The sequence below is a fragment of the Zalophus californianus genome, chromosome 9 (genome assembly GCF_009762305.2).
Source record: "Zalophus californianus isolate mZalCal1 chromosome 9, mZalCal1.pri.v2, whole genome shotgun sequence".
NCBI classification, from domain to species: domain Eukaryota; kingdom Metazoa; phylum Chordata; class Mammalia; order Carnivora; family Otariidae; genus Zalophus; species Zalophus californianus.
This window is the reverse complement of record NC_045603.1, coordinates 135,073,252-135,085,684: the sequence shown is the minus strand read 5'-3', so window position 1 is coordinate 135,085,684 and position 12,433 is coordinate 135,073,252. Positions and strand designations below refer to the sequence as shown.

General features: G+C 46.2%; 1 protein-coding gene across 5 annotated transcripts in view; it reads left to right on the top strand.

The window, feature by feature from the left end:
• The window catches only part of FBH1 (F-box DNA helicase 1), a 52,821-nt gene that overhangs the window by 39,228 nt on the left and 1,160 nt on the right, over positions 1–12,433 (top strand). For all 5 annotated transcript variants that reach the window (XM_027591853.2, XM_027591848.2, XM_027591847.1 and 2 more), the window contains one exon: positions 12,139–12,270. In XM_027591853.2, the coding sequence (XP_027447654.1) occupies positions 12,139–12,270 (132 nt within the window). The remainder of the gene's footprint in view (positions 1–12,138; positions 12,271–12,433) is intronic.

The following is a 12,433-nucleotide window of genomic DNA, read 5'->3' as shown; positions in this document are numbered from 1 at the left end:
AGTCCCACCCTACCAGTTACATAGGAGAGTCGGAAAGGCTTTTTAAAGCTAGTCGGAAGCTCATCAGTTGGTTATTGCACACAGTTTATGGGGAACATGAATTTTTCCCCATATAGAAAAGGATACGGAATTGAGAGAAATACTTCCCTCTTACTGAGGCTGGGTTCGAAAACATCTGTTGCTCCCAGAAGGGCTCTGAGGGAGCCCCGGAAACATGGCCTGTCTGTGTGAGCAGATGTTTGGGTCCAAAAGCCCTTGCGTGAGATGAAATACTTCTGCTTTTTATCACAACTTATGAATCTGTTTGGAGACATCCTCTTTGGAAGTGGCTAAGTCCCCCTATGCTCAGAGAGGAAGGCTGTGGGAATTTTGAAGGCTCTGGGGCAGGGGCCTAGGGTAATAATTTAGAGACTATGAAAGCACATGAACGGGGGAGCCCTGCATGCTGAGGCTTTAGAACAAAAGGGAGCCGTTGGTTCCTGCTACCTAGAGTGAGAAACCACTTTGGTCTCTATAACCAAGAGTAGGTCAGGGAGCCTCCTTTTTCTCTGTCCCCCTTAGAAAATCTAGCTAATCCCCAGAAGCCTTTTTGTTCCTTTGTTTCTTTAAGCTTTGAGTAAGTGAAGAGAATCATTATGTTATTGAATAAAGCGTTGTGAAGTCACGCTCGTTGCTCACAGACAGCTTCTCGACCTCCCAGCATCTGAGATTCTTAATCCAAGTGGCACAGGTGTATCCTCAGAACAGTGCCTAGCACATCGTTGGTGCTCAGGAAGTGTTTGTCCGCTGGATGAAAGTGGCCCCCGTCCTGGTCTGGGGCTGGGCCGGGCCCGATTCCACAGGCCCCGGATCAGACTGCCTCTCGGCTCACAGCTCAGTTCTCCCGGCCCAACACCTTGTGGGCAAGTCACTGCTCACCCTGTGCTTCCGTGGCCTGACCTGGACAGCTGACACAGGGTTGTACCTGCACCGAGAGGAGGGGGTCAGAGAAGGGTCTGGGTGGCCTGACGGGGCAACTGTATCAGTGCATTGGAGAGTCTGGGGGTCCTCTGAGGCGGTTTCTGGTCATCGAGACATTTGACTCCAGGAGGGGGGTACGGGTAGGGGGAGAACTGGCATCTGAGAGAGAACATGGGGGTCGTGGCATGCATGCACTCATTCATTCGGCAGTACTCGTGGTGAAGTTCTGTTGTCATGTGCCTCCTTGTCAGGGAGCTCTGTATCTACAGGTTGCAGGAGAGAGAGGGAGCCTCACTGTTGCTTGGTAGTGTAAGAACACAGGTTCTGGACCTAGACCCGGGTTGGAGCCCCACATCTGCTGTGGTCTACCTCAGGGATCTTTTGCATAAGTGACCTCATTTCTCAACTCTCATGCCCTCATCTGTGCAACGGGGATGAGGAGAGGATTGCTCCTGGGAAGTCGTGGGTGAGGACCCTACTGCCAGTGAGGACCCAGTGCGTTAACACCAAAGCAGCCTGGAAACATTTAAGGAAGGGATGCAGAGGTAGTGGTATCAGGTGCCTTTGGGTTCCTGAAGGCCGGGGGTTCAAATGAAGCTTCGGAGTAAGTTTTGTTTTTCTTCCTTGGGATAGTGTTTGCCACGGCTGCACGGGTCCCCCTGGCCGCACTTGACGGTGCGATGTAAGCCCCTTGGCAGATCCCTGGATGATGGTGTTTCCCAGCAGCTACTGTCTTCACACCTGTGGGTGTAGTGGACCCCCAGGACGTCACGAAAGGGTGGAGGTGGCTTGATTGATTCACCTGCTCACTCTGTTGACAAACTAGATTTATAGAGCCAAGCATTGTAGTTAGCGCTAAAGAGTAGAGGTAACAAGACAAGTAATATGCTCCATGATCTTGTGGAATTTACAGTCTAGGAGGGAAGCTGTTAGGCAGTTTTGGATCCACCAGCAAGATTTGGGTGGGGAGTGGGAGAGTCTGCTGCGTGCTGTTTAATCACGCCTTGGGCCAGATGGCTAGTCGTCTCATCCCACCGGGGCACTGTGCTCTCACTGTGTCCATGTAGGAAGACTTATTTTTCCCATGAAGTTTGGGATTTTAAAGGTCTGTTTTGTTTTTTTTAGCTTTTAGAAACTGTTAGACCGTGAAGTGATTCATTTGCCCAGTGGAATCCCTCTGCATCTTAAAGATCTATTTATGGATGGGAAATGGAAGTTCTCCCTAAAGAGTATGTTCAGTGGCCAATAGGATTTAGAGCCTGGTGGAATTGGATAAACTGATTCTAAAATTCGTATGGAAGAACAATAGCCCAGGACTAGCCAATTTAAGGAAGAACATGGTGTGGGGACTCGTGGATGGATATTCAGACTGAGTGTAAAGAGATGCTAAGGAAAGCATACGAGACAGATCGATGGGAGTTCCCGGAAAGTCCCATGGATGTGTGGGAGCTTCACATGTAAGAGCTAGGGATTACAGAGGGGTAGAGAAGGAATGTACTCGTCAGCCAACAGTGTTGGGGCAGTTGGCTTTCCATATGGAAAAAGTCAAGTGAAATTCTTTATATCCTCATAATAAATTCCAACTGGATTAAAGACCTAAATGTGGGCGTCTGGGTGGCTCAGTCGGTGAAGCGTCTGCCTTCAGCTCAGGTCATGATCCCAGGATGAGTCCCGCGTCGGGCTCCGGGAGCCTGCTTCTCCCTCTGCCTCTGTCTCTCGTGAATAAATAAATAAAATTTAAAAGAAAAAATAAACGTAAGAAAACAGTCTTAGAAATGTTATAAAAATACTTTAGGATGAGGAAGGTTGTTTTAATAACCTTGACATAAAATGGGAAGTCCTAAAACAGTTATTTCTGATTACATCAAGTTGTAAATCTTCAGTGTGATAAAATAATAGCCAACATTTAGTTAACCTCTAAAAAACATCCTTTGAGATGCCTGTTTTGCCAGCTGTGTGCTAGGCACTGTTCTGAGAGTATAGCCGTGAGCAGACCTGAGCTCTGCCCTCCTGGAGCTTGGTGTAACTGCAGAGGACTGGCCAAGGTCATAAAGAACTGCGGATTTATAAGAAACAGGCAACCTAGTGGTAGGCAGAAGATAGAAATGAGAAGTTCACAGTTAAAGGAACCCTCATGGCGAATGAATAGATTAAAAAACAAAACAAACAAACAAACCAACCTGTGTCACAGTCTAGGAAATGCAAACTAAAATAATCAGATTGGTAACAATGAAAAGTTTGACCTTTCCAGGTATTGGCAAGAATGATGGGAGGTGGGCATCGTCCTGGTGCCGGTGGGAGAACGTGCGCCCCGCTGCTCAGGAGTGTCGTTGGAGCGAGCCCCAGTTCTCAGGTTGGGGGCCTTCCGGGCACTACCAGGTCTGACTCCTCACAGTAGGTGCTGTGCGTGTCCCTGCACCCAGGTTCATCTGCCCCATGTGCCCCAGAGACAGTGACTGAGACGTGAGGATGCAGCAAGGAGAGGGTTTATTCAAGAGGCAGCCTTGGGAGAGGGGAAGGAAGGAGGTGGGAAGGAAGGGAGTGAGGAAACGGAAAAGCACACGGGAAGGGCCCCGGTACAAGTCGCTGCTGCGTGCGGCCGTCCCGCTAGCCCTCTGGTTCTGGGTTTCAAGCCCACTGTCCTTTGGTCATTCCTCATTCTTGAGGGAATTGGGACGATGACCCACCTACTTACTTCCTGCTGAAATGGGGCGGAGATTGGGGTTAGAGGAATGGAAGCCTGCTCTTGTTTAGAAATACTCCTCAGTTCCAGGTTGAAACCCAGCATTCTGCATTAGCAAGATTTTTGTACCTTGGTTATTCGTTCTTACAGTGTATGTGACTTCAGTTTATCTAGGGCATTAGGGGAGGCTTCTTGTAACCGGGTAGCTGGTTGTATTTATCAGCTGATTTCTTCAGACAAGCCCTCCTAAATAGTAGTTTCAGGTCGGTCAGAGGCTTGCTGCTGCAAGCGGGGTTATTTTGGAGGTTGTCCTTGCTGGACAGGGTGGAGGGACCCTGTGGATCCTGCAATTCGAGGGCAGTGGATCCCCGGCTTCCTTCCCCGTAGCTTCACTGAAGAAGGGGTGGTCAGCAGTACCTCGTGTGGTCCTACCGAGGCTGGTGTTGGTCCCCTGGGTGCCTGCACCACCCGCCCAGGACTCAGGTGGCATAAGAGCACAGCTGTGGGGCACATCAGCCTGCTGGAAGCAAAGATGGATCGAACATACCGGATAGTGTCCAGCTCCCCAACATGAGCCCTGTCAGGAATTCCTAAGTCATGACAGGTGTAGAAAGAATCTTCCAAATAACATAGCACAGGGGCTTAAAACTCCTTCTAAGGGCCACTCTTCACGGAAGCCGAGCACCCAGCAAGGCTTTAGTCCAGTTGAACAGGCAAACAGACCCTCAAAGACTTTTAATTCAGAACTAGAATCTTAACACCCACAAAGGTGTGTTACTGGAACAGTTTTTCTAAAGTCACTCTCATTTTCAATGATAGCCAAATGAAGACTCATTTGTTTGTAAAATAAGCCCAGTTTTAACAGAGTTGGCCTAATTGTTCACATAAGCATGGCAAGAATAGTGATTGGCCTTTTTTGTTGTTGTTAAATTTGCTTTGCTGGAACTTACAAGGAATTTCAGATTGAACTTTTAACAGCCTCTTGAGGCTAAGAAGGCAAGCTAAATACTTGCCATCAGACTTTGCCTGCAATACCTGTAGATTTGGGTGAATTCCTCTCTTTGAGGTCCCCAGAATTTCTTGAGGTTCCTGCACCTGCTGGGAGGTGACCTTCTTTACTCCCATGGTAAGGCTGCTGGGAACCCTGTAAGCAAGATACCAGACCTATTTTTCCAAGGGTTTTCATTGGCTCCATAAAGTCACCCTTACTTCCTTAAAACTGTCTGGTCATACCTGACCAAATATGACATTCCTCTCAAAGCCTTGGTAATGTAACCATTGTTTGCAGTTGCGTTCTGTCATAAGGAGACCAGATTCTTACTGAACTTATGCAAATAAATACATTGCCATGAAAATAAGAATAGTCACGGAGAGTTTCTGAATTCTGGAGGGATCAGGTTGGGAGAAAAAGATAGGCGTTCCATATTTGTTTCCAAAGGGATATTTTACTTCTGTAAATCATAGCCTTAAATCTGAAAGAGCAAACAGAGAACCAGCGAGGTGTTAAGCGAGAATCTGTTGGAATGCAGTTTTCCCATTAGTTGAAAATCTTCATCAGGAATGAAGGACTCCTAGCTATAGGAACGCTGCCCACAGGCCTCAGCTCTCAGGTCCCGTCCGGGATTGCCTTGACTGAAGACAGCTGCCTCACCAAGGGCGTGCCCCCGACGTGGTCACAAACCCTGACTTTTGCCCCAGTGTAGGTGCCCTGAAGCGTAATCCAACTTTTGGAACTCCTCAGAGAATGAGCTGAGGTATCTGTTGATCCTGAGTCACTGCGCAGCTTCTGTCTGATCTCGGGCTCTTCCCTTCCCCAGGCGTCGATCACTCCCTCATAGACTATTTTCATACTGAGTCTTCATAGTCTTAGCCCTGACCATGCACAAAACCCCTTTCCAAAGAGACCCTCTCACAAACCTACAGATTTACAGAATTGTTTCCCTTATTTCCAGTAAACCAACAACCTTAAATTAGCTTTAATTCCAAGGATTTTCCAAGGTCATATGAACTTAAAAAACATTTGGGTTAGTTTCTTTCTTTCTGAATTTTATTTTTTAGATTTTATTTATTTGCAAAACAGCGTGAGAGAGCGAGATCACGAGCAGGGGGGAGGGGTAGAGGGAGAAGCAGGCTCCCCGCTGAGCAGGGAGCCTGACCTGGGGCTTGATTTCAGGACCCTGGGATCATGACCCGAGCCGAAGGCAGACGCTTAACCGACTGAGCCACCCAGGTGCCCTATCTTTCTGAGTTTTAGAATGCCCAATTTTTACAAGTGCTTGCCTTTAAACAAACTAGAGCTCTTTTATAAATTACCTTTAGCAGTACCATCCAGAGTTAGAGGGTCACCTAGGTGGTTCATTCGGTTAAGCATCTGCCTTTGGCTCAGGTCATGATCTCTAGGTCCTGGGATCCAGCCCCATGTGGGGTTCCGCACTCAGTGGGGGAGTCTGATGCTCCCTCTCCCTCTGCCAGCCCCCCCAACTCATGCACACTCATGCATGCTCGCATGCTCACTCTGTCTCAAATAGATAAATAAAATCTTTAAAAAGGCAGAGGTGGAGAAAGTTGTTCGCATTTACAACACACATAGACACAGAAAGACATGAACAAGATGCAAACAAAATCTTAAAGGTCCAACTTCCAAATATCTCTCCCTTTTACAAAACCTAATTGCAAGATGGTATTACATAATTTATGGATTTGTTAGTTGGTCATTTTTCTCCAGAGTCTAATGAATATTGTGGCCAAGCAGTGTTGCCAAAAGTGTTTGCCCGGTTTTGGAGAATAGCCCAGAAGGCTGCATGTGGGGGAGTCAAAGTGTCATTTCCCATTTTCCAAGTAGAACATGGCTGGTTTTATTCAAAGATATCAAAAGCTACAGCAACAAACAAACCAAACGAAGCCTGGAGTAACTCTGTGAGCATTGGTTCCTCCCCAGAAGTCGGGGGTGGGGGGGGGCTTCATGGACTGAACCAAAAAGCTTCCTAGTTTCTAGTTCCTCCCTAAAAGTCAGAGCTCCACCGACTGAACCATACTGCTCCCTCGCCAGTCTTTTCTTAAGAGGCTAAGAGGCAGCTGAAGAGGAGGAAGAAATCTAAGAGGCAGACCAAATGGGAAGAAGAAATGAGCTCTCGTGCCATCAGATAGGAAGTACTCACCAGGAGACGCCTGCCCAAATCAAACCCCAAAACTGTTTCCTTAAATTAAGCCCCGAATGTTGGCCGCACCCAGGCAGAATGGGGCCCCGGGGACGGACTCCAGGACAGAGAGCCCAGGCAGCTGCTTGGACTCATCACCAGATGTGCGTCTGGCTGGGGGCCACCGCCGACCAGCCCTCAGCCAAGAGCGCCTGGCTGGCTGGCTCGCCGGATCTGAAGCCGAACAAGAGCTTGTCTGCCCAATGCACAGCAAAGACCGAGACATCAAGTATCATCAAGTGTGCCGCAAATAAAGAGTTTGCCGGGGGCAAGCCTCAGATCTACCTCCTGGAAGGAGGAAACTCAGAGAAATTTAAGGGCAAATGAAACAAGCCTGGGTAAAGAGTTACAGCTGTGTTTATGAGTCCCATTAACCCTTTGGCTGCCAGTGTCATACATGCTCTGTGCTGTTTGTAGGGCGCTAGGAAGTCTTCCGCCCTTCTCAGGGCTCTGACAGGTGCACGGGGGAGTTTTGCAGAGGCCGCGTGATGTGTTGTCACCACAGACCAAACGCAGAAGCAGTTGTCTTCCATTAAGCCAGACATGAAAAAGATTTGCAAAAATGTAAAACAATGCTACTCTTCTAAGTTTTTTCTGAAAATACAGTTGTTTTTGATAAAAACATTAACATGTGATAGGTTTAATTGTTATTCTTATGAAGAATAAGCATTTTAGTTCTAAGATTTGCGAGTTGTACTATAATATGTCAGGGGGTTTATCTGTTCTTGTTGCTCTTGGGAGGGGTCCTGTCTGCCTCTTGGACATGAATGCTTGTTTCCCTCCCCAGGTTAGGGAAGTTCTCAGCTACTTTTTGCTCAGATATATCTTCTAGACCTCTCTGCGCACCCCCTCAGGGATCCCAATAATTCTGACATTGGAACGTTTCATGGCATCATTAATCTCTCTCAGTCTGACCTCTTGGGTTTTAAGCTGTTTTTCCCATGCCACCTCGGTTTCCTGCTTTTCAATCATCTTATCTTCTAGATCACTAATTCGCTCTTCTGCCTTGTTTACCCTGGCAGTCGGAGTATCCAGTTTAGACTGCATTTCATTCATACCATTTTTAAGTTCGGCCTGATCTCTTTTCTGCCCTTAGAGATTCTGTATTCTCGCTAATATTTTTCTCAAGCCTAGATATCAACTTCATAATTGCTACTCTGAAGTCTATTTCTGACATCTTGCTTATATCCATATCCAGTTAGGTCTGTGGCAGAGGCCATAGTCTCTGATTCTTTTCTTTGTTGGGGGGTTCCTCCTCTCAGTCATTCCGTTGGGGGGTGGTTGAAGGAATGTACAGAGTCCAAAGTATTAACCATGACCCAAGCAAGATGCACCCGTTTTATAGGGAGAAGATCTTTGCAAATGACATTATAGATAAAGGGCTGGTATCCAAGATCTATAAAGAACTTCTCAAACTCAACACCCAAAAAACAAATAATCAAGTCAAAAACTGGGCAGAAGACATGAACAGACTCTTCTCCAAAGAAGACATAGAAATGGCTAACAGACACATGAACAAATGTTCATCATCATTAGCCATCAGGGAAATTCAAATCAAAACCACATTGAGATAGCACCTTTCACCAGTTAGAATGGCAAAAATTAACAAGGCAGAAAACAACAAATATTGGCGAGGATGTGGAGAAAGGGGAACTCTCTTACACTGTTGGTGGGAATGCAGGTTGGTTACAGCCACTATTGAAAACAGTATGGAGGTTTCTTGGTAAGTTAAAAATAGAGCTACCCTATGACCCAGCAATTGCACTGATGGGTATCTACCCCAAAGATACAGATGCAGTGAAAAGAAGAGGCACATGCACCCCAATGTTCATAGCAGCCATGTCCACAATAGCCAAACTGTGGAAGGAGCTGAGATGCCCTTCAACAGATGAATGGATAAAGAAGATGTGGTCCATGTATACAATGGAATATTACTCGGCCATCAGAAAGGATGAATACCCAACTTTTGCATCAACATGGGTGGAGCTGGAGGGGGATTATGCTGAGTGAAATAAGTCAAGTAGAGAAAGACAATTATCATATGGTTTCACTCATATGTGGAACATAAGGAATAGTAGCATGGAGGACATTAGGGGAAGGAAGGGAAAACTGAAGGGGGGGAAATCAGAAGGGGAGACGAACCATGAGAGACTATGGACTCTGGGAAACAAACCGAGGGTTCTAGAGGGGAGGGGGTGGGGGCATGGGTTAGCCTGGTGATGGGTATTAAAGAGGGCATGTACTGCATGGAGCACTGGGTGTTATATGCAAACAATGAATCATGGAACACTACATCAAAAACTAATGATGTACTGTATGGTGACTACCATAACATAATAAAAAAATTTTTTTTAATTTCTTAGCCTAAATTTCTTATATGGTGATTATTAACAGATAAGACTCATGTAAACAAACCTTCTTTGGAGCCTGTAATGTTGGAGCCTGTCATGTTTAGTAGTGTCAAGGGGTCCCAAGACCAAAGTGTTTGAGAACCGGTGCTTTGGAGCAATACTTTTCCAAGTGTCGGTTGCAGTCCATTCATGATTTATGAAACTAATTTAGTGGGCTATGGTAAGTTTTTTAAAAAGCGAGGTAGAAATAAAATCTAAAAGAAGAAAGACTACATTGCATGTAAGGTTAAATACTGTTTTATGAAACTGTTATTTCAGCTTTTTTTTTCTTTAAATTTTTTATTGGAATGTTAATCACCATACATTACATCATTAGTTTTTGATGCAGTGTTCCATGATTCATTGTTTGTGCATAACACCCAGTGCTCCATGCAGAACGTGCCCTCTTTAATACCCATCACCAGGCTAACCCATCCCCCCACCCCCCTCCCCTCTAGAACCCTCAGTTTGTTTTTCAGAGTCCATCGTCTCTCATGGTTCATCTCCCCCTCCGATTTCTCCCCCTTCATTCTTCCCCTCCTGCTGTCTTCCCTTTTTTTTTTTTCCTTAACATATAGCATTACTTGTTTCAGAGGTACAGATCTGTGATTCAACAGTCTTGCACAATTCACAGCACTCAGCATAGCACATACCCTCCCCAATGTCTATCACCCAGCCACCCCATCCCTCCCACCCCACTCCCACTCCAGCAGCCCTCAGGTTGTTTCCTGAGATTAAGAATTCCTCATATCAGTGAGGTCATATGATACATGTCTTTCTCTGATTGACTTATTTCACTCCGCATAACACCCTCCAGTTCCATCCACGTCGTTGCAAATGGCAAGATCTCATTCCTTTTGATGGCTGCATAATATTCCATTGTGTATATATACCACTTCTTCTTTATCCATTCATCTGTTGATGGACATCTTGGCTCTTTCCACAGTTTGGCTATTGTGGACATTGCTGCTATAAACATTGGGGTGCACGTACCCCTTCGGATCCCTACATTTGTATCTTTGGGGTAAATACCCAGTAGTACAATTGCTGGATCGTATGGTAGCTCTATTTCCAACTGTTTGAGGAACCTCCATACTGTTTTCCAGAGGGGTTGCACCAGCTTGTATTCCCACCAACAGTGTAGGAGGGTTCCCCTTTCTCCACATCCCCGCCAACATCTGTCGTTTCCTGACTTGTTCATTTTAGCCATTCTGACTGCTGTGAGGTGGTATCTCATTGAGGTGCTGATGCTGAGCGATGTTGAGCACTTTTTCATGTGTCTGTTGGCCATTTGGATGTCTTTGGAAAAATGTCTGTTCATGTCTTCTGCCCATTTCTTGATTGGATGATTTGTTTTTTGGGTGTTGAGTTTGAGAAGTTCTTTATAGGTTTTGGATACTGGCCCTTTATCTGATATGTCATTTGCAAATATCTTCTCCCATTCTGTCGGTTGTCTTTTGGTTTTGTTGACTGTTTTCTTTGCTGTGCAAAAGCTTTTTATCTTGATGAAGTCCCAAGAGTTCATTTTTGCCCTGGCCTCCCTTGCCTTTGGCGATGTTTCTAGGAAGAAGTTGCTGCGTATTTCAGCCTTTTATATATGCATGTAGGTGTGTATAGAATTATAACGCTAAGTGGGTTTCTTGGTGTGGATCGTGCTCAGAAAGTTTGTAAACACAGAAACCCTTGCATGTGTGGGTGGGAAAGCATGTACAAGCATGTTTGTTGCAGCATTGTGGGCAGTAATTTGGAAAACACCGGAGTATCCACTCAGGGAATGGCTGAATCAAATGCGAAAAGAGCGATGTGATTAAACCCTGTGTAGCACTTCGATGAACTAGATAGGAAGCAGACTCAGAGTATAACATTTATGTAAATACGTTCCTGTAAGTTGATACCTAGCCTTCAGGGACATACGTGTAAACTTAAAGCCCTTTTAGGATGGGTCAAAAATGGTGCACGCCAAATTAACACTGGCTACCTCGAGGGAGGGTAAAGGGGATTTCGGCAAAACCTGTCATTCTATTTTGAAAGGACTTCCTCGTTTCATTGTCCCTCAGTCATTGGTGGGAACACGAGTGTTTATATATCTTCTGTTCTTTTCTGTAGCAGACAGACAGATCCTGCAAGAAAGAAAGCCACATCAGTCCAAATACTGGATACACGTTTTGCTCTTGTAATTCAGAAAACAGGAAATCATAATTATTTAATTAGCAGATATTTGTGGTTCTACTCATTGGCCACATCTGTGTTAAACTCCAGGGCACAGCAGACCAGACACTGGTCCCTGTCCCTACTGCTTTTCCAGTCTGGAAGGTCATTAACATTTGGTTTGGTGTTCCCCGTGTGCCGGGCCATCCGTACACTTGGCTTGTATGAGGATCTCTTCTTCACAGCAGTCAAATGAATCAGGTCCTGTGTTGTCTGCTTCTTACGGGCGAGGAGGCTGAGGCTGGAAGAGGCCAGGAATTTGCTCATTCGTACAGCCGCAAGCCTCGGAGGGGGCAACATGGTGGGTTGATGTGGGCCGATCTCTTAAGGCCCCGTTTCAGCTCACTTGTCTTGAAAGGTCAATATACAAATAATTTTTAATGATTCTGGGACAGGTCAGCGTGAGATAAAAATCCAGAACCAGCCCTGAAATATCATTATTTCGTGTTTGCCTCTTTTTTTTTTTTAAACTGGCCATTTTATCAAGATTCCAGCTGAACTGCTTTAGGCATCCTGTCTTGGAGACGGCCTTATCGGCAGGGAAAAGCCACAAAAACCGAGGGCAGTTGGGGCAGTCAGTGCTTTTCTCCTGCAAGGACTCGGCCATGTCCGAAGAGCGTTTCCCGCTCCGGCGCTAGTGGAGTTTCCAAGTCGAGTGTGGTGGAGACGTTGCTGTTACCCTCTTTCTCTCTGTCCTCAGGAGTACTTCCTGCAAGCAGAGCTGACCAGTAATGTCTTGAAGACCGGAGTGGTGCGCTGCTGTGTGGGGCAGTGCAACAATTCCATCCCTGTGGACACCGTGCTAACCATGAAGAAGCTCCCCATCACTTACGTATGTGGTCTCGGCAGGTTGTGCTTTCCGTAGGATTTGATTAAGTCGTTTGCATCTTCTTATATGCGAGCGTCGCCTGGGAGACTGGGTTGGGGCCCGACACTTACAGGACCACTGTTTCCCTGGAGGGCCCGGTTCAGTTTTCCTTGGCTCTTCACCCCTT